The sequence below is a fragment of the Sorex araneus genome, chromosome 10 (genome assembly GCF_027595985.1).
Source record: "Sorex araneus isolate mSorAra2 chromosome 10, mSorAra2.pri, whole genome shotgun sequence".
Lineage (NCBI taxonomy): Eukaryota > Metazoa > Chordata > Mammalia > Eulipotyphla > Soricidae > Sorex > Sorex araneus.
This window is the reverse complement of record NC_073311.1, coordinates 65,351,841-65,371,419: the sequence shown is the minus strand read 5'-3', so window position 1 is coordinate 65,371,419 and position 19,579 is coordinate 65,351,841. Positions and strand designations below refer to the sequence as shown.

General features: G+C 69.5%; 2 protein-coding genes across 9 annotated transcripts in view; one reads left to right on the top strand and one right to left on the bottom strand.

Moving 5' to 3' along the window:
- The window catches only part of PPFIBP1 (PPFIA binding protein 1), a 62,591-nt gene that overhangs the window by 31,020 nt on the left and 11,992 nt on the right, over positions 1-19,579 (bottom strand). For all 8 annotated transcript variants that reach the window (XM_055118135.1, XM_055118136.1, XM_055118137.1 and 5 more), the window contains exon 2: positions 12,394-12,470. The gene's annotated coding sequence lies outside the window, so the exon portion shown is untranslated. The remainder of the gene's footprint in view (positions 1-12,393; positions 12,471-19,579) is intronic.
- On the top strand, positions 4,969-7,351 carry C10H12orf71 (chromosome 10 C12orf71 homolog). Its single transcript, XM_055117992.1, has 3 exons — positions 4,969-5,064; positions 6,328-7,001; positions 7,109-7,351. Exons 1-3 carry the CDS (start codon positions 5,034-5,036, stop codon positions 7,349-7,351), a joined length of 948 nt encoding a protein of 315 aa, XP_054973967.1. The 5' UTR covers positions 4,969-5,033.

Genomic DNA, 19,579 nt, shown 5'->3' with positions numbered 1-19,579 from the left:
GGCTGTGCTCACTGGGGCGCCCGGCCTCGGTGGGCTGCGTCGGGAGTGTGAGTCCTGGGAGCCTGAGCACTGCCAGGGCGGCCGGGCGGGAGCCTTTGCCCTGGGTTCCGGGCAGCCGGCGTCACCAGCTTCCCCTCACAGCATCTCGGCAGCGGGGCCCGGCCGTGTCCCTGGGTCAGGTTTCCCCTCGGAATGTCCCGGAATCTCCTAGACCCGCCCCTCTGGATCCCCACTGTGGGGGAGGGACGACCAGAGCAGCAGCAGGCGGGGCCGAGGGGCTCAGGGCGGCGGGCACAGGCCGGGCCCCTAAGCACAGGGTGGGGGCGTGCAGACCCGCCCGGCCACGCCGTGTCCACTGTCGCAAACGCAGCAGCAACATCACATTGCGTCTAAATGCCCCCCTGCACTCAGACCCCCACACAGACGGACAGACGGACAGACGAGCCGGAGACGAGGCGCGGGTGCCGGGACTGCAGAAACGGAGCCTCGGGTGAGCTCGGCCGGAGCCCCGGAGCCCCGTGTCCCACAGCGAGGGGGAGTGGGTCGCGAGGGTTCTGGGTGTCCCCGACCGGGACGCCGCGGGGACCGGGGCCCTCAGGCGGCCGTGGACACGCGTCCCCAGCAGTTCTCGGGCCACCCGGCCAAGGGCGCAGCTCCCAGGCCTGCACCCTGACTTGCTCGGGGCACCGTGGGGGGCTTGAACCCGGGTCAGGCACGTGCAGGCACTGGGCGACAGGGCCCAGCCCCCGAGTCCTGCAGGCGTGTGGGGTGGGGACCCCGGCACCCCGAACCAGGAGTCATCCCTGAGGGAGCACAGAGCCAGGAGTCAGCCCGAGCACCGCCCGGCGTGTCCACACACAGTGTAACGCAAGGCCGAGGAGGTGCCCGGAGGACAGACCGTCCACGTCCTGATGCCACACGGCCAGGAGCACTGCGGCACGGCACGCGGCCTCCCCGCGGTGCCACCTGGGGCTCAGCGGCCCTGGGCCGTGACGCAGCCCCTCAAATATTTTGTTTTTCTCTCGGCCTCGGCATTCCAAGGGCTCCACAAATATTTGCAAACCAAACAAGAAAACACTTCTGCCAGCACCTGCACAAACACAAACACGGAGGGCCCTGCCCCCGGTCCTGCCCACCCGCGGCCTGGCAGGCGCCACGGCCAGCAGGGCAGGGGCTCAGCCAGTTGAGATCCCGGCTCTGGGCAGGAGGAGGAGGCGGCATGTGGGGTAAACTGAGTCTCCCGCCGGCGGCCCCTGGAGCAGTGCCTCGTTGGGTAGTGACTCAGCCTCCGGCCCGCAGCGGGGAGGCCTGTGCCTGTCCCTCACCCACCCCTCCCAGGAGCCGCCCCTGGGGAAGCTCAGCCATGCCCGGGACCCTGCCCGCATCCTGGGGCCCGGCCCAGCGGGCTCCGCCTCCCCCGCCCTCTGGGGCTGCTGTCCGACCGGCCGCGCCCGCTGGGCCTGACCCGGGAAGAGCCTCCCACTGGCCCCGGGGCGGAGGCTGCGGCCTGCCACGGCCCACACCAGCACCCGGGCACGCTCGAGGCCTTCCCGGGCAGGGGCTGGAGGCGCGGCGGGCACACAGCCCTCTCGCTCCCCGCCCAGCGGCTGGGCACTGCGGGCCGGCAGGCGCCCACGGGGGGCGAGCAGAGCGCGGACCCCGAGCCCAGCAGCGGGGCAGGGCCTGCGGCCAACTCGTGACGTCTGTCGGAACCAGCAGAAACCGTCAGCGTCCCCCCCCCCCGAGAGGAGACACGTCGTGGGTTTAATTCAGAGATCCCCATGTGCAGACGTGCACGCTCGGGGAGACACACGTGCACACGTCTCTCCACACGCACACGATGCACACACGCACTGTGTACACGCATGGACAGCCCTCCGTGCCTGTGTCTACCCCGCACACATGGTGCACGTGTGAGCACGCACAGAAGCCAAACCTGCATGTGCAAATGGGCACGCACATGCTTGCAGACCCACATGCACACGCATGTGCACCCGTGCATCTGTGCATGTGTGTGTGTGTGTGTACACGCTGCAGACATGGGTGCTGTGGGCCGGAAGCAGGAGTAACAACTGGACTGTGCCAGGGAAGGCCGGGGGCGCTGAGGCCGAGGGTGGCAGGGAGCCGGCGGGCTCCGACTCACACGGGCACAAGGGGCTGCGGAGGGCGGCCTGAGAGTGTGACCCGGCATCGGGGGCACGGCTGTCCCGCCCGAGCACAGCACGTGGGACGAGAAGTGGTCAGCGTGGCCCAGAGTGGGCTGGGCAGGTGGGAAGAGGGGGCTAATGCCCCCTGACCCCAGCTCCTGCCCTGGGGACCCCCAGGGACCCACGACACCAGCTCCTGCTCTGGGGACCCCTCCAGGACCCCCTAGACCCCAGCTCCTGCCCTGGGAATACCCCCAGGAGCCCCAGACCCCAGCTCCTGCTCTGGGGACCCCCAGGGACCCCCAGGGACCCCCTAGACCCCAGCTCCTGCCCTGGGGACCCCCAGGGACCCCCGACACCAGCTCCTTCCCTGGGGACCCCCAGGGACCCCCTAGACCCCAGCTCCTGCCCTGGGGACCCCCAGGGATCCCCCAGGCCCAGCCCCTGCCCTGGCAACGCCATGGTGCAGCTCCAGGCGTGAAGTGTCTGCCCAGCGCATCAGACTGGGGGGTGCTATCTGGACCCAGCAAGGCCCGTAGTGGCCAGTGCTGGCCGACACGGGACCCCCACAGCCCCAGACCAAGCCACGGAGGCCTCCAGAGGCGGCAGAGAAGAGACCCCCAGGAGCCGCGTGAGTACTGGGGCTGGAGCGTCCCCCCCACTGCAGTGAGGGGCGTCCTGAGACACGGGGCCAGGCCAGCTCAGGCCCCCGTGCTTGGCCCTCGCTCTCACGGGGCTGCCGCTTCCCGCCCACCCGCTGGGGGCGCTGGGGTCCACGGGCCGGCAGAGGGCGGGCAGCTGGGCTGGCCCCGCCACCCGAGTCCTGCCCTGGGGAGGACCTTCCGGGAGGACCTTCCGGGAGCCCGAGGCGGCGAGACGCACCCACCGTGCAGCTGGGCTGGCGCCATGGCCCCTCGGGCTGCGGTCACCGCACCTGTCCAGCCACGCCCAGGCCTGCGCCCCTCGGGGCTCCCTCTGGCCAGCCAGAAGCCGCCCCCCGAAGGCGCCGCAGGCGGCGTGGCCAGGCTGGGTCCTCACGGCGCTGAGGGCCCTGAGAGCCCGACGCGGTGGTGTCTGGCCGCCCCGCGGGACGGCGCGGAGGAGCTCTGGGCCGGTGCTGGCGACCGTGAGAGGCCCCGGGCGGGACTGGACAGCCGCATCCCTCAGACCCCGCTGGCCCCGCCCCGCCCTCCACACTGACCTCTGGGAAACTCCCCGGCAACGGCCCGGCTGGCATCGAGGCACAAGTCACGGTCCCCGACAGGTGCTGCCTGTCCCGGGACTCTGGTGCCACGCCTGCGCCCAACCCCTCCCGGGCTCCCGGCTGCGGGCCCATCTCGGGGGCTTTGAGAGACAGTCCCGCACCGTCCAGCTCTCCCACGGCCGTCGTGCACTGCTGGCCTGCCCCGTACTCGTAACTCCGCAGGGCCTGAGAGCCCGGCCCGAGCTCCAGCCCAGGCCAGTCAGCCGCTAGTCCAGTGCCAGCGGGCGACTGGGCGGGGACCCCAGGCACTCCACGCTGCTGGGCGCGTCCGGGGGGACATTGAGGCCCTGAGATGCCCCGGGATGCAGGGGGCAACCTCGGGCCGGGTGTCCCAGCGACCCTGCGACAGCGGGTCAGGGGCGTGACGCAGAGGGACCCCCCCCTGCTGCGGCTCCGGGGTTCAGTGGGGGCTCAGGGCTCTACAGGGCCGGCACTGGGGGGGCTCCAGGGCCCACGCCCACCCCTGCCCTGACCCCGGGAGGGAGGGAGAAGCTGGGTCTCTGCAGGAAGTGGCTCTGCTCTGTGCCCGCTGGTCTCCACGCGCTGTCCAGTGGCCCCCGAAGACTCCTGGGGGTCCCCCACTGGGGGCTGGCGCTGCAGAGCTGGCCCGGGGGCCCCTCTGGGCACTTCCACCGCAGCTGAGGGCAGAGCCTCTGGGAGCAGGTGGGCAGGTGGCGGTCAGGCGGGCGGGGGGCCTGGCGGGCGGGCCAGAGGGCAGGACGGTGGCGGACGGACACTCCCCGAGGCGCCCCTTGCCTGTGTCCATACCTGGTGCGTCTCCCCGCCCTGCCGCGACCACCCACGGGCACTCCCTGGCCGGGACGCAGGAAATGCCACAGGGACACGCTCGCGCCCTGCCCCGTCACCCTGATCCGAGCTTCCTGAGCAGGGAGCCGGGCAGACGGTCAGCGCCGCCCCCCCCCCCCCCGGCCCCAGGAGGCAGCTGGTGTAGACGAGGCCCACTAACGTCACCGCATGGAGCCGGTGTAGACGGAGACCCACTCCCCACTGCCTGCGGCACGAGACACACCGGGGACTGCCCTGCAGGTCACTCCGGGGTCTCTGCAGCCGCGGCGGCTGAGAATGCGGCCCGGAAGCAGGAACGTTCTAGAAGACAGGCTTCGGCAGGGTCGTCCCCCCCACGTCCACACCCGCGGGCTCCTGGTCGGCACAGCCTCATCTGAGGATCCAGCGGGAGGCCGGTGTCCACCCCCTCCCAGAGCGCGCCAGCCCGCCCGCAGCCCGGGGGGAGTACCCGAGGCGTGCGGCCCCGTGGGCTAGAGGCGGAGCAGCCCAGGGCCCAGGACCGGCCCGGCCGCCCGTTCTGCCTTCTGCGGCCCCCCCCACCCGCCGCTGCCCGCTGCCCGCCACCCCGCACAGCCACAGCCCCTCCCCCGCCCCCCCTGGGCACCTGCCCGTCCGCACGCGACCCCCCTGCCACCTTAGGGGTCACTGCCAGAGCCCGGCTCAGCAAAGGCCCCGAGGCAGGTGGGCCCAGCCCTGCGGGCTTCCCGCCCTTCCGGCCGCCGCCGGGTGGTCCTGGGCTGCCACGGTGACCAACGGTCCTGGAACCCGGCAGTTGGCCCCCCGCCGGAGGGACACGGGTCTGACTGGCCCCACTCATGGCCCAGGAGCTGGCAGCCCCGACGTGGTGTGAGCAGCCAGCAGGCGGCGAGGAGGCGTGTGCGAGCGTGTGCGTGTGTGCGCGAGCGTGTGCGTGTGTGCGTGAGCGTGTGCGTGTGTGTGCGAGTGTGTGTGTGTGAGCATGTGCGAGCATGTGCGAGCGTGTGTGGGGGAGGGCAGGGGCTTGCCTGGCCCAGGAAGGGCAGGTGGACGGTCCCCCGCGTGCCTTCCGGTACGGTGTGGGAGGGTCTCCGCAGTGCTGTCACCCCGCCCCAGCCCCCACGTCCGGGCAGTCAAGGCCCTCGCAGTGGCCGCTGCGCGGTGCCCCGGGAGGCTGGGGGTCTGCAGTGACACACAGGCCGTCCCCGCGAGGCAGCACCACCCCAGCTCCAACTGCCCCCTGACCCCCGTCCACGTGGGGATGCAGGTGACAAGTCAAAGATGGGGAGATGCGCCACGGCTGGACAGGGGGGTCCTGCCCATCCCCCTCTCTCCGCAGTGACACTCAGTGACCGCGTCTGCCTTGCACAGGGACCCTCTGCTCTGCCCTGGGCTGCCGGAGAGGGCGCGCATGTGTGTATATATGTGTACGCGCGTGTGCATGTGTGCGTATGTGGTGTGTGCATGCATGTATGTGTGCACGTGTGCAAGTGTGCATGTATATGTGCACGTGTGCAAGCAGGCATGTGTGCATGTGTGTGGTGTGTGCGTGTGTGCACATGTGTGCATGTGCGAGGTATGTGTGGTGTGTGCGCATGTGTGTCTGTGTGGTGTGTACATGTATGTGCATGTCTGTGTGCGTGGTGCGTGCATGTGCGTGTGTGTGCACGTGTCTGCATGTGTGCATTCACGCGTGTGTGGCATGTATCTGTGTGTGCTTGTGTGGTGTGTGCATGTCTGTGTGGTGTGTGTATGTGTGCATATGTGTGTGCATTTGCGTGGTATGTATGGTGTGCGCGCATGTGTGTCTGTGTGGTGTGTACATGTTATGTGCATGTCTGTGTGCATGGTGCGTGCAAGTGTGTACACGTGCATGTGTGTACATGTGTCTGCGTATGTGCATTCATGCGTGTGTGGCATGTATCTGTGTGTGCTTGTGTGGTGTGTGCATGTCTGTGTGGTATGTGCGTGTGTGTGGTGTGTGTGAGAGCATGTGTCTGCATGCGCGTGTGTGTGCGTGTGTGTGTGTGTGTGTGCACCTCCCTGCCCTGGGCACAGGGTCCTTCCTGAGGGGGACAGGAAGGGATGTTGAGGCCCCGGGCTCACCGCCCTTTCCTCTCCTGTCACCCAAAGCTCCCTGGGACGAGGACGGCTGTGAGGAAGGGCGGCGCACCGGGCCCCGGGCCGAGGACGGCCACGAGGAAGCGCAGTGCTCCGGGGCCCGGGCCTCGCCGCCATGCGTGTCCCGCCGCAGCCCCAGCTCAGGCTCGGACCTCAGCGTGTCCGTGGGCTGCTTCCCCCGCGAGGACTCGTCGTCCTGCGAGGACTCGGCGCCCGACAGCCCTCTGCCCTACCACGTGCCGCCGGCCCAGGGCGTGTGGCGGACCCGGAGGCCGGGCCGGGGGGCCGGCGGGAGCCCGGGGCCCTCCTGCACGCTGGGCATCAGCCTGGCCTTGGACCTGGACGTGAGCTCGGCCGGCTCGGACACGGCGGCGGCCGGCTGCGACCTAGCCGGGGACGCCCCGCGGGGGGCCCAGCGCCTGCCCAGCCAGAAGCAGCTGGCCCTCAGCCAGCTGGACGGACTGGTCCAGAAGCTGGAGAAGTTTCTGGAAACCCACAAAGAGGGCAACGAGGACGACAATGACTCTGTGCTCCACGAAAGTGCTCACGAAGAGGCCGGCCCGGGATTCGACAGTCCCAGTCCTGACCCGGCTTGCCACGCCACCGAGCGCACTGGTTCCCAGCATGCAGTGGACGCCCCGTGCCCAGGAGAGGGTCTGACGCCGCAGGGGCCTGGCCCGGCCCAGGTGAGCGGGGACCGCCCGGGTCACTTGGGGGCGTGGCGGGTGGCGGGGAGGGCCCGAGGGGGCCGGCCGGCGAGCCCCGCCCTCTCGCCCTCTGCCCTTTCTTGCAGCCGGGGTCTCCTGCGGCAGACGCAGCCTCACGGTGGCCGGGCGGCCCCGAGGAGGAGGCCGCGGACACGCAGCGCCCGTCCTGCCTCGCCTTCTGGGGGGCCCTCCACTGGCTCCGGCGGCGCATCCGCTCCTCCCTGCGGGCCCGCGCGGCCGGCCAGGGGCACAGCGCGCTGCACAGGGGCAGGCGGGTCCGGCCACAGGTGCCGCTGGGGTCGGGCTGCCCCGAAGACCCCGTGCTGTAGCCCCGCAGGGCCCGGGTCTCCCAGTAAACCTCGAGGACCCCCGCCCGCCTCCGTCCTGCTGTCCCGCGCCCGTCACTGCCCCCGCCCCCCACGCGGGGCTGTGTGCCCGGGGAATGGCGGGCAGAGCTGCCCGTGCACGGCGCGTATGGGGCACTGGGCTTCGAACCTGAGACCACGCACCCGCCAAGGGGTGTGCCCAGCCCTGCACAGGCCCCGGGCCCGGCCTCAGCATGTCACCCTGCCCAGGCGGAAAGCAGAGGCGTGCTGGGCCGCTCCAGCCCCCTCCTCACAGGCAGGCTGGCACGCGCACACACACTCACATAGGCACACGTGCATGCTCACACTCACACAGTCACGTACATGCTTACACACACACAGTCATACGTACATGCTCACGCACACATAGTCACACGGACATGCTCACACACAATCATAGTCACATGTACGTACACAGTCACACAAACATGCTCACACTCTCACACATTCACATAGTCACACATACATGCTCACACACCCACATTCTCACATAGTCAAACGTACACAGTTACACATACATGTCACATACACACATACACTAATACAACACTCAAACATAACATAACACACATAAACACACGCTCATGCAAACGACACACTCACATAATCACACACACGGTCACACAGAGTGTCACTCATACACAGTCACAAACTTTCACAACAGTCAAGCAAACATAACACACACACATATATACACACGCACACACCCATGCACTCACACTCAGACACGCAAACAACACACACACAGTTGAGGTTTGGACTGTGCTTGAGGCGCTGCGGCGCTGTGCTGTGTGGGTCTGGTCACACTCAGGTGTGGCCCCCAGGCCCGGGGCCAGCACTGAGCCGCGGTGGCTGACGGGGCAGCGGGGCCGCACCGTGGGGTCTCCCTCGCTGCCCGGACAGTTGTGACCTGTCGTGCTTGGTGTTTCAGGCGGGGCGGGGGCGGGCCCCCTCGCGGGCAGGGTCACCCTGGTGGGCTCGGGGAGCAGCGGGTGCCAGGCAACTGCACTCTGCCCTGTACAGTGCTCGGGCCCGACTTTCCTCCTGGTTTACAGGGCAGGAGGTGCTGGAGGGGCGGCAGGTGCTCCGCGTGTGGGCGCGTGTGGGCGGGCCGCGCCAGGCCCAGGGTGGCGGGCGGAATCCTGGGCAGCGTGTCCCTCCCACGAGGGAGGCGGGGGGCTGCGGGCGGCTCGGCACCCAGCGCCCTCTCTCCTGGGCGCCCAGCGGGGCCGGGCCGGCGAGCCCGGGGGGACGGGGGCGTCCACGGCACTGCGGGCCCCCTGCTGCACGCCCAGCCCCCTCGGAGAACAAGGCCGGCTTTCAGGCGTGAAAGGCGACCCCCCAGAGAGCACTGCTCCCCGGGGCAGGGCTCCCGGGGCCCCTGATAACCCCCAGGAGGGTGAGAAACGCCCCCCGGGGCCCCGCCCGCGCCCTCCCGCCCCAGAGCTCGGGAGCCGCTGGGTCCCAGCCGAGCAAAGGCCCTTCCCGGTCACACTGCGGGAGCAACACGGGCCATCGCGGGGCCACGGAAACCGCCACGTCGGGAACCACAGAAGGGCGTGTGCTGGGCTCAGGGTGGGCGCAAGGCCCCCAAGCGACCTCCCCCGCCTCCCCGCCCGCACCAGAGGACAGTCCCTGAGCGGGTCCTCGTGGCCCGGCTCCCCTGAACTCAGAACAGCTGCTGCGTGGCCGTGGCAGGGCAAGCCGGCCCCAGGGGCCGCCCGTGAGCGCGAGGCGGACGGACCCCAGGCCCAGCTGCGCCACCGGGAGGTGGGGGTCAGCCCGGGGCACCCCCAGGGAAGATGGGGCAGGCGTCAGGCCCGCCGGGGCGCAGCGCAGCCGAGACCCCCCCCCATTGCTGTCACCCCAGCCAGGCCCGCGGGGACCCCAGTCACCCCAACAGTGAGGGCGGTGCCGGAAGGGGCAGGCGGGCGTTGGGAAGATCAAGCCCCCTGGAGACTCGGTTAGCCGAGACGGGCGGGGGTCTCGGCCAAAGTAAAGCTGCAGCCGGGCGCCGCCCCCTCAGCCACCCGTCCACTCAGAATCGGGGCCCTTCCCGACGGCGCGGGTCAAGGTGAGGAGACAAGGCGGGGAGCCCGGCACTGCCCGAGGCCGGAACACGGAAGCTCGAGCCGCCGATGAGCCCGCAGACCCGGGACAAAGGAAGGTCCGGGCGGCTGCAGAAACCGAGGCATGGCCCGCCAGGGAGAGAGGACGCGAGGGCGGAGCGAGCAGGCCACGGCGGGCAGCAGAGGCGGAGGGAGAGCGCGGGGCTGACCCCCCCCACACCCCTCACCCGTCCTGGTCCAGGCCTTCCAGGGTGGACGGTGGGCGCGGGGGAAGCAGCCCGGCATCGAGCCGGTGTCGGTGTGGCCGAGCTGTGGGGGGCAGCGGTGGCCCGGGGCAGGGCTCTGCGACAGGTCCCGTTTGCTTCCCGAGAGCTTCCGGACAGGACGGCCCGTTCCCCCCGCTGCACCGTCCACCCCGCGGGGCCTGATGTTTCCTGTGCTGGGGGACCCCAGGGCCAGGGGAGGGGGCCCGCGCGAGGCCCGTCTCCCCAGCCCCCAGCCTCCTCTGCTGCTCCTGAGTTACAACAAGGTCGGCAGCCACAGGAACACGGCGGCCACGTGTGTGGGGGGGCCGGGGGCGGGCAAGTGCCCCCACTGACCCAGGCAAGTGTCCAGCACCAGCTCCTCCGAGAGCTGAAGCTCCAAGATTCCTCCCAAACACGCGCACCTGCAGGGCACCAAGGCGCCACGAACCGCCCGAGAGGCCCAGCGGCCCCTGAGTCCCGGGTCCAGCCCCGGGTTTGCATGAGGGCTTCAGCCTGTCCCCCCGACCCCCGACCTGCTTCTGAAGCAAGCTGGGCTCCGGGGACAGCGGACAGACAAGGCCATCGGCCGGGCCAGGGCAGCTCTGCGGATCCAGCGTCCCGGGCGCCCCTGCCCCGTGCCCAGGTCGGACGCGTCCCCTGGCTCTCGGGGTCCGGCAGCGGCTTGCCCGACTGTCCCGGCCGCACCTGGGCCTGCTGGCCGCCAGGGCGCAGCCCTGTCTGCTTGTCCTTCCGAGCTCCGGAGCCCCCAGCGGGTCCGAGAGACGAACCGGGCGGGACAGACGGCGGGTCTGCAGGAAGGGGTCGGGACGGACGCTCTCGAGACCGGGAGCATTTCCTCGTGAGGCAACTCACGACACGCTCCTGGGCGCTGAGAGGGGGAGGCCGAGCGGGGCCGGCCCCCTCCGGCACCCGGGGGACTGACGTCTCTCCCTCCCCGTGGACGCCAACGCGCACAGGCCCGTGCAGCCGACACCAGCTGACCCCGCAGCGGGGGGCCGGAGCACCACCCCCAGGAAGCGCGACACACTTCCTGTCCCCCAAGAGGCCGGCCGGGCAGCGGAGGCGGGGTCCCTGCCATCTGCTCCGGAGCTTCCCGCTGGGCTGCCCCTCCCACGGGCCCGCTGACAGACACTGATGCCCAGCGCCCGGCACGACCCTCTGTCCTGTGGCCAGGCCGGGCCGCGGGGGCCCTCGCCCGCAGGCAGCCCTGAGGCGTGGCCCCCCTGACCCTGCTGGCCGGGCTCGTCCCCACACCTGCAAGTCCCCCCGCTGGACGCTGCGAGCCCAGCGGTCCCCAGGGCAGGTCGGCCACGGCCCGGGCCCCGAGGGAAGAGAGGACGAGTTTCCGGGCCGGGGAGACGGCTCGGCAGAGACCCTGGGGGCCCAGCCCCCGCGTGGCCCGGCCTCTCCCCTGGGCCCTAACGCCAAGTGGTCAGGGAAACAGACAGGCCTGTCCACCTGCCTCCTGCGGGTCAGGCAGGCCGAGAGGCCAGGAGACAAGGCCAGCCCCGGGCCCTGCCGCACGTGGGCACCATGTGACCCCTAGAAGCAGCCAGGGCCAGCCCGGCTCTGTGGGGGTGGGGTGGGCAGGGCCTCCTGCAGGGGGTGGGGGCGGGCACTCACTGTCCACTGCTGCCTGGACAGCACCAGCCGCTCGGCCCCAGGTCCGGCACAGCCCTGCGCAGACCCCCGGCCCAGAGGCCTCGTTCCCGCAGACGGCCCGTCTCTGCTTTCCCGCGGAACCAGCAGTGCGACCACAGAAGCCCCCACCCGTCCTGCAGCCGGGCACCGGCCCCCGAGGGGAACGGCGTGGGGCAGCGTCTGGTTCTAGGCGCGGCAACGCAGAACTCGGGCCTCCGCCTCATGCCCCGGACGGGTCCTGCCTGGCGGCGGGGCCAGCGGGCCAGGGCGGACGGGCGGGCGGCACAGCGGCCAGCAGCTCCGGGAAGCCGGGCCGGAGCACAGCGCCAGAGTAAACACCAGCTTCCCAGAATAGCCCGGAGGACAGCTGGGACCCTGCGAGCCGGTGTCGGGTGGCCGCGGGGCGGGCCGGCCCCCGGAGGGAAGGGCTCAACAGGCTGAAACAGGAGGCGCACACCCCAAACAGCCCCCGCCGGCCAGCAAGGGCCCGGCCACTGCAGGCCTGGGGGCCCACCAGGGGGAGGAGACGGTGCGAGTCGTCTCCGGGCCAGCGACCACTTGGGTCCCCCAAGAGTCTCCCGAGTTCAGTCAAGGAGCTGGGGGACCCTGAGCCACAGCCAAGTGGACAGTAAGGAGACCTGAGCGGTCAGCTGGGGAGTCCCCGGAGCCGGGGGCGCCCAGTGGAGGCCGAAGGCTGCTGCCGAGGGGACCAAGTCCAGAACGTTCCCCGCGAGTGCACAGGGGCCAGGCCACCCTCGCAGCCTTTGGGACACGGCGGCAGGCATGTGGCTTTCTACCCGCGTGGACACCATCTGGGGGTCACACCCGGTGATGCCCAGGGCCACTCCGCTCTGCACTCGGGATTCCTCGCGGTGCTGGCGTAACCACGGGACCCCGAGGGGCGCGGAGACAGGACGCAGACGCCTCCCCGCTGCCCCACGGGTCCTGCCCGTGACGTACAGCCTGACGCTTGGGGACGGCCGCCCTGACGGAGCCGCGGACCTCGGGAGTCACATGACCCAGTACTCACTCTGACCGCCGCACGGCTCCGCGTCCCCTCGGCCCTCACGGCGGCCCCGTCACACTCCGGCCATCGGTGTCACCACTCTGAAGAGACACAGGAGGGAAAGACGGAAATCAAAACCCATTTCACGGCCCGCACAGCAGGGGCGGCCCGGCAAGGAGTGCGGGGCGTGGCTGTGGGTGACGGCAGGTGGCTGAGCGTGGGCGACCCCCGAGCTGTCCTCACGCCCGCCGCCCCCACCCCCCTCTCCTGCTGGCGGGGGGGCCTGCACCCTTCACTTTAATTTCGATGCTATTACGGGCGGCAAACCCGGCGCGCTGGGGTCACTCCTGCTGTGCTCGGGGACCCCGGGCGGTGCCTCTGTGGCCTCTCTGGCCCCCGCTTCCATTTCTCTGGGATCTGAGCATGGGGCAGCGTCTCTCGGCCCGTAAAAACGAGATGCAGCCGATGAAGCAGGAAAGCACACGGCCACTCTGCCACAGGACACCGACACGGCCACCCCGCCACAGGACAGTGACACGGCCACCCCGCCACAGGACAGCGGCACAGCCACTCCGCCACGGGACAGCGGCACGGCCACTCTGCCACGGAACAGCGGCACGGCCACAGGACGGCAGGGTCTCCATCACAGTGCGCACGTGTGACCGCGGAGCGAGGAGGCCGTGGGCACGCCTTCCCAGGCCCCCAAGCCCACCCAGTCCTTCACGCTCAGACACCAGAACCGACACGGCCTCGGCAGCACCAGCTCCTTGACGTGTGCAGGGTGGAGGCCGGGCGGGCGAGGCGCCCATCTCTGCCCCGCAGCTCGACCCAGGCCGGGCCCCCGCACGACCACTGGGAAGTGTGGGCGGGAAGCAGGCCATGCAGGAGACGGCGCAAACCTCCCGCCGAGGTGCTGCTCTCAGTCCCCTCGGGACACCCCCACTGCGCCACTCGGGGCCAGGAGACCCCACGACACACAGCCCACGTGCTGCCCGCGGGGCCCGCCCACGCCGACACAGGCTCAGGGTGCCCAGGTGGTGCCCACAGGGCGCAGGGCTCGGGCGCTTGGGAGCGTTACAGGGCGGGAAGCCCACGGCAGGGGCGACGCCCCTAGCCCTGTCACCACCACCCAGCCCCCACCCAGCCCCCCCAGCCCCCGCCCAGCCCCCACCCAGCCCCCGCCCAGCCCCCGCCCAGCCCCCGCCCAGCCCCCACCCAGCCCCTGCCCAGCCCCCACCCAGCCCCCGCCCAGCCCCCAGCCACGCAGGCCTTTTGGGGTACAGACCAGCCCCTCGCTGCTCCCAGGGCTCCCGGGGGTGCCCTAGAGGGGAGGGCAGGCGGGTCCATGCTGCCCGCGGGGGCCCCGGGGGGGGGGCGGCGTCTGTGTCAGCAACCGCCCACACCCCGTCCACCCCCGTCCAGCAAACCGGCCCGGAAGGACGAGCAACTCAGCGACAGCCCTGGGGCTGGGGGGAGCCAAGACCCCAGCCAGGGTCGCACCCAGGAGCCGCGTTCTGAGCGAGGGGGCGGGGTCCCCAGTCCAGTGAGGGACCCTCACCCCCAAGCGTCCCCCGGCTCAAAGATGCCCTTTGTGGCTCAGGCGGGCCTGCCCCGGGCACTTCCTGAGCGGGGCGCAGGCTATAAATACCCGCGCGCCCGGCCGGGCACTCGGCACAAAGCACCTTTCACAGCCTGCGCGCCTGACGGACAAAGCCCGGTGTGTTGGCGGGCTCCCAGGCCCACCCGTCCGGCCGGGCGCCCGCCTCCTGCCTCCGGCCGAGGCCAGGCCCACCCCTGACCCTGCGGGGGCGGGGCGCAGGGAACCCGGGCGCTGCAGGGGTGCCCAGAGAGGCCTGAGTGCCGGGGGCGGGGAACTGGGGGCTGAGTGGTTGGGGCCGAGAGGCCGCCCCACCGGCCAGTGCTCGTCGGCACGGCGAGGGAAGGCCCCGTGCCCGCACGCCCAGGTCCCCCGACACCAAACCCCGGGGTGTCCGAGGAGCCTCCCGAGTTCCCGGCGTCCGAGGGCACAGCTCTGCACAACTCATGCCGTCCGTCCAAGCCGGCCTGTGCTCAGGCCCACACACGGGCCGGCCCGGACTCCGAGCAAGCCTGGAGGTCAGGGGCTGGCGGTTCCTGGGATATTCCGGGACAGGCTGGGGGGCCCAGAGGGGGCCAGGCTGTGCCCGTCTCATGCTGGCGGGCGGCGTCTGGCCCGGAGCCCCCAAGTCGGACTGGTCGAGGGGGTCTTACACGGAAACAGTGCCGGGCGCCCCTCGGAGGGAAGAAGGTTCGGAAACTGGGGGACGGCGACCCCGGGGCTCCCGGCCCAGCGGAGTGACCACGGCCCAGCCCCCACACAGCGCCGGGCGCCCGTCCTCACCGAAGCCCCCCGGGGCTGCCCTGGCTCAGCGCTCAGAGGGAGATGCGACTCCCCAGGGTCAGCTGGCAACTGGCAAGGGTGGTCAGGAGCCCCCAGACTCACCCCACGTGCCACAGGCGGAACAGCCGGGCCCCGGGGCCGCGGCACGGGTACGACCCCACCATGTCGTTAATAATAATAGAAGATACGAAAACCACCTGGACGCTCCCCGCAGCCAAGGCAGTGAGGCGGGGTCGCAGACTGGGGGTGGGGAGGGGGTCGCAAGCGGGCCCCGGCCAAGGGCAGGACCCAGAGAAACGGGCACGGAGGCCCCGGAGAATGGAGCTGCCAGACTCAGTCACCGAGCACAAGCCTGCCAGCACTCACTCACCAAGCACACGCCTGCCAGCACTCACTCACCGAGCACACACACCTGCCAGCACTCAGTCACCGAGCACACGCCTGCCAGCACTCACTCACCGAGCACACACACCTGCCAGCACTCACTCACCAAGCACACGCCTGCCAGCACTCAGTCACCGAGCACACGCCTGCCAGCACTCACTCACCGAGCACACGCCTGCCAGCACTCATCAAAGATGCAGGCGCAGGAGGATGGCCAGTCTCCTTTCTCGGAGGGTCTGGTGGCTCCGGGGGCCCCGGGGGGGACTGGCCCAGCGTCGCTGCCCTCCGAGCCGGCAGCCGAGTCTAGCATGCGTGTCAAGCGAGCAGAGCACAGATGCTCAGGGCCGAGTGCTCACGGGGGAGTGTGCGGGCAGGGCCCGTGTCTGACGTCGTGAGCCCTGAGCCACGCGGACTCGAGTGCATGTGTGAGAACTGGCTCTACAGGGAGATGCCTTTGCTCCTCTGCTCCTGCTCTTCAGAGCCCGCTGCGGGCGGAGGGTAGGGCTCAGGTACGTGCGTTACCGGGCGCTGAGCCCCGAGTGCCGTTCCCGTCCCCGTCCTGGGGGTCTGAGCCGCGCCCCCGGCTGCCGTTCACGCAGGGCCCGGCTTTTACTTGGCTTTTTCCCTCCCGTGGGTGGGCCTGGGGCTTCCTCCTTCCAGAGCGCACATACACACACAGAGCAAAGGCATCTCCCTGTAGAGCCAGTTCTCACACATGCACACGCACACATACACAAACATACATGCACACACAAAGGCAGCTCCCTGCAGAGCCAGTTCTCGCACATGCACACGCACACACACATGCACACACACGCATCTCCCCACGGAGGAGTCTCCGCGCCGCCGGGCGAGTCTCAGGCAGGAGGCAGCGGGCGGGCGAAGGCTGCGTCCCCAGCTGAGCTGCGTGTCTGACAAAAACCATCAGTATTTTCATTCACTGCGGCCTTTGCAGTTTTGATTCACTTTCAGCAACTGAGGCTGACACCGAGCTCCCCGGCCCGGAGACGGCCCTGAGCACGAGAGCGTCCATCACGCTCGGGGGGCCGCCAGGGTCCTGCCGCTCTGCAGGATGGAGCCAGATCAGGGGCCAAGCGCCTGCTCCCCGGGGCCAGGGAAGGAGCCGCCCGCACAGGGTCATCTGGGGTCAGTCCCGCACCCACCGGGTCGTGAGTGCTGCCCGGAGGGACCCCTGGGTGCAGAGCCAGGAGGAAGCCGGGCACCGCGGGGTTGGCCTCAAACCAAACAAAAAACAACAACGAAAAACAGCCAAGTCCTTCCCTCCCCGGAGCCAGCTCTCCCCCCGCTGAGCGAACTGCTGTTCTCAGGTGTCCTCCAGAGACGCCTGCGCGGGCGGGCCGCAAACCCAGCACACGCGCATGATGGGGGAGCCCTTCCCACAACATCCCAATGACATGCGTGTTGCCTAGCAACCCCATCAGAAAGCTCTGTGGACCACGCTCACTGCAGCCCAGGAGCCACTGGGAACAGGAGACCCACCCCAGGGAACCAACAGCCGCTGTCACACAGACACGGGGAGAGGCTGGCAAGGTCTGTGACCAGAGACATGTGAGTCAGTCACTGCACGTGCACACACGCATACACACACATGCACACACACATGCACATGCACACATATGCACGCACACACACATGCACAAACATGCACACGCACGCACACACAAACACATGCACACACACGCATACACACGCACACAAACACATGCACAAACATGCACACGCACACACACACATACACAAACACATGCATGTGCACACACGCACACACATGCACGCGCACACACACGCATACACACGCACACAAACACGCACATGCACCCACACGCGCACACACGTACACAAAGACATGCACACACACATACACAAACACATGCATGTGCACACACGCACACACATGCACGCGCACACACACACGCATACACACGCACACAAACACGCACATGCACCCACACGCACACACACGTACACAAAGACATGCACGCACGCACACATATAGATGGGGTGGGGTGGCGCTGCAGGCAGCCACACAACCTCTGGTTTGGGGTCTCCACAGAGGACTGAAATGCGGGCGGGCGGGGAGGTGGGGAGGGGGCGGTTCCGTCCCCTAAATTCTTTATTACTCGAACGTGTCCGTGGACTGATCATTCCGACAGCCTAAAGACCAGACTCAGCCCTCGGTGAGGAGACCGACCCCTCGCAAAGTGTTGCGCAGGCACCGAGTGGAGAGAAAGACCCAGGAGGCAGGGACGGGACGCACGTGACAGCACGTGCAAGGTCCTGGGTTCAAGCACACGAACAAACAAATGAGAAGGCAGAGAGGGCCACCGGAGACCATCCCCGGAGAGAGGCCGTGGGCGGCTGCACCCTCCACGCGCCTCCTCGCGGAAGCAGGCGGCTGGCTGCCCTGTGGGGACACTGCAACCCAGTAAACAAAGTCACGCAGCCACCAGGTGAACAACAAGGGGACACGCGGGCCCAGAGCGGGAGGAGGCGCGGGAGGGGCAGCTCGGCAGGGACAAGGCGGCCGTGCCCAGAAAGGTGCGGGGGCACAGGCGGCATCAGCGTCAGGGCGGAGAGCCAGGTACGATGCCTGGGGAGGAACAGCTACTAACACCTGGGGCAAGAACACTCACTCACGCCCTGGGGGGAGAACACTCACTCACGCGGGGGGGGGCGGGGGGGGGAACACTCACTCACCATGCCCTGGGGGGGAACACTCACTCACGCCCCGGGGGGAGAACACTCACTCACGCCCTGGGGGAAGAACACTCACTCAGCCCTGGGGGAAGAACACTCACTCACGCCCTGGGGGAAGGACACTCACTCACGCCCTGGGGGAAGAACACTCACTCACGCCCTGGGGGGAGAACACTCACTCACGCCCCGGGGGGAGAACACTCATGCCCTGGGGGGAACACTCACTCACGCCCTGGGGGGAGAACACTCACTCACGCCCTGGGGGGAGAACACTCACTCACGCCCCGGGGGGAGAACACTCATGCCCTGGGGGGAACACTCACTCACGCCCTGGGGGGAGAACACTCACTCACGCCCTGGGGGAAGAACACTCACTCATGCCCCGGGGGGAGAACACTCATGCCCTGGGGGGAACACTCACTCACGCCCTGGGGGGGAGAACACTCACGCCCCGGGGGGAGAACACTCATGCCCTGGGGGGAACACTCACTCACGCCCTGGGGGGAGAACACTCACTCTCACCCTGGGGGGAGAACACTCACTCACGCCCTGGGGGGAACACTCACCATGCCCTGGGGGGGAACACTCACTCACGGCCTGGGGGGGAGAACACTCACTCACGCCCTGGGGGAAGGACACTCACTCACGCCCTGGGGGAAGAACACTCACTCGTGCCCCGGGGGGAGAACACTCACTCAGCCCTGGGGGGGAACACTCACCATGCCCTGGGGGAGAACACTCACTCATGCCCTGGGGGGAACACTCACTCTCGCCCTGGGGGGAGAACACTCACTCACGCCCTGGGGGAAGAACACTCACTCACGCCCTGGGGGGGAACACTCACTCACGCCCTGGGGGGAACACTCACTCACGCCCTGGGGGAAGGACACTCACTCACGCCCTGGGGGAAGAACACTCACTCACGCCCTGGGGGAAGAACACTCACTCACGCCCTGGGGGGAGGCACAGTCATTTGGGGGGGAGATTATTAATGACCTGGAGCTGGGTAGCAGCAGGCAGAAATGCCCTGATGGGGGAAGGACAGAGTGGGCAGAGTGAGCAGTGATGCCCTGGGGACGGTGGGCAGTGACGCCCTGGGGACAGTGGGCAGTGGTGCCCTAGGGGACAGTGGGCAGTGGTCCCCGGGTACAGCGGGTGTTATGTCTTGGGGCCAGGTCTGGCACCCACCCGGACAGTGTGTCTGTGGGCACCAAGCCGTGCAGGTGAGCCCTGAGAGCGGGGGTGCCCCCGCCCCGCAGAGACGGGAGAGAGAAGGCTGGAGGCTGGTGGCCGCGGTCCTCGTCCAGGGCACAGGAAGGGAACCACGAGAGGGGGGGCCCTCGGGGACGACCCCTACACTGCCCCCTGCACAGTGGCAGCGGGAGGTCCGGGCTCTGCGGTCAGCCCCGGGCACCGCTGCCACGTCCCCTCTGGCCCCGCGGACACGCCCACCGGCTGCCAGCCCCGGGGCTCTGAGCAAGGCCCCGGCCCAATTTCCGGACGAGACTGACGTGCACCGTCCTGGAAGCCCGGGCCGAGCCCCGAGCTGGCCACTGGTCTGCACGTCCAGGGCCAGCGAAGGACTCGGGAGGGCGGAGCCGCGCGGCCCACGTGCAGCTCCTGCCGCCGACACAGGCAGGGCGACAGCCGAGGGGGCCCCCGCAGCTGCACCGTCGCGCGTCGCCCTGTCGGGCCTCCCGCCTCGGGGCCTCCGCACGTCAGCCGGCC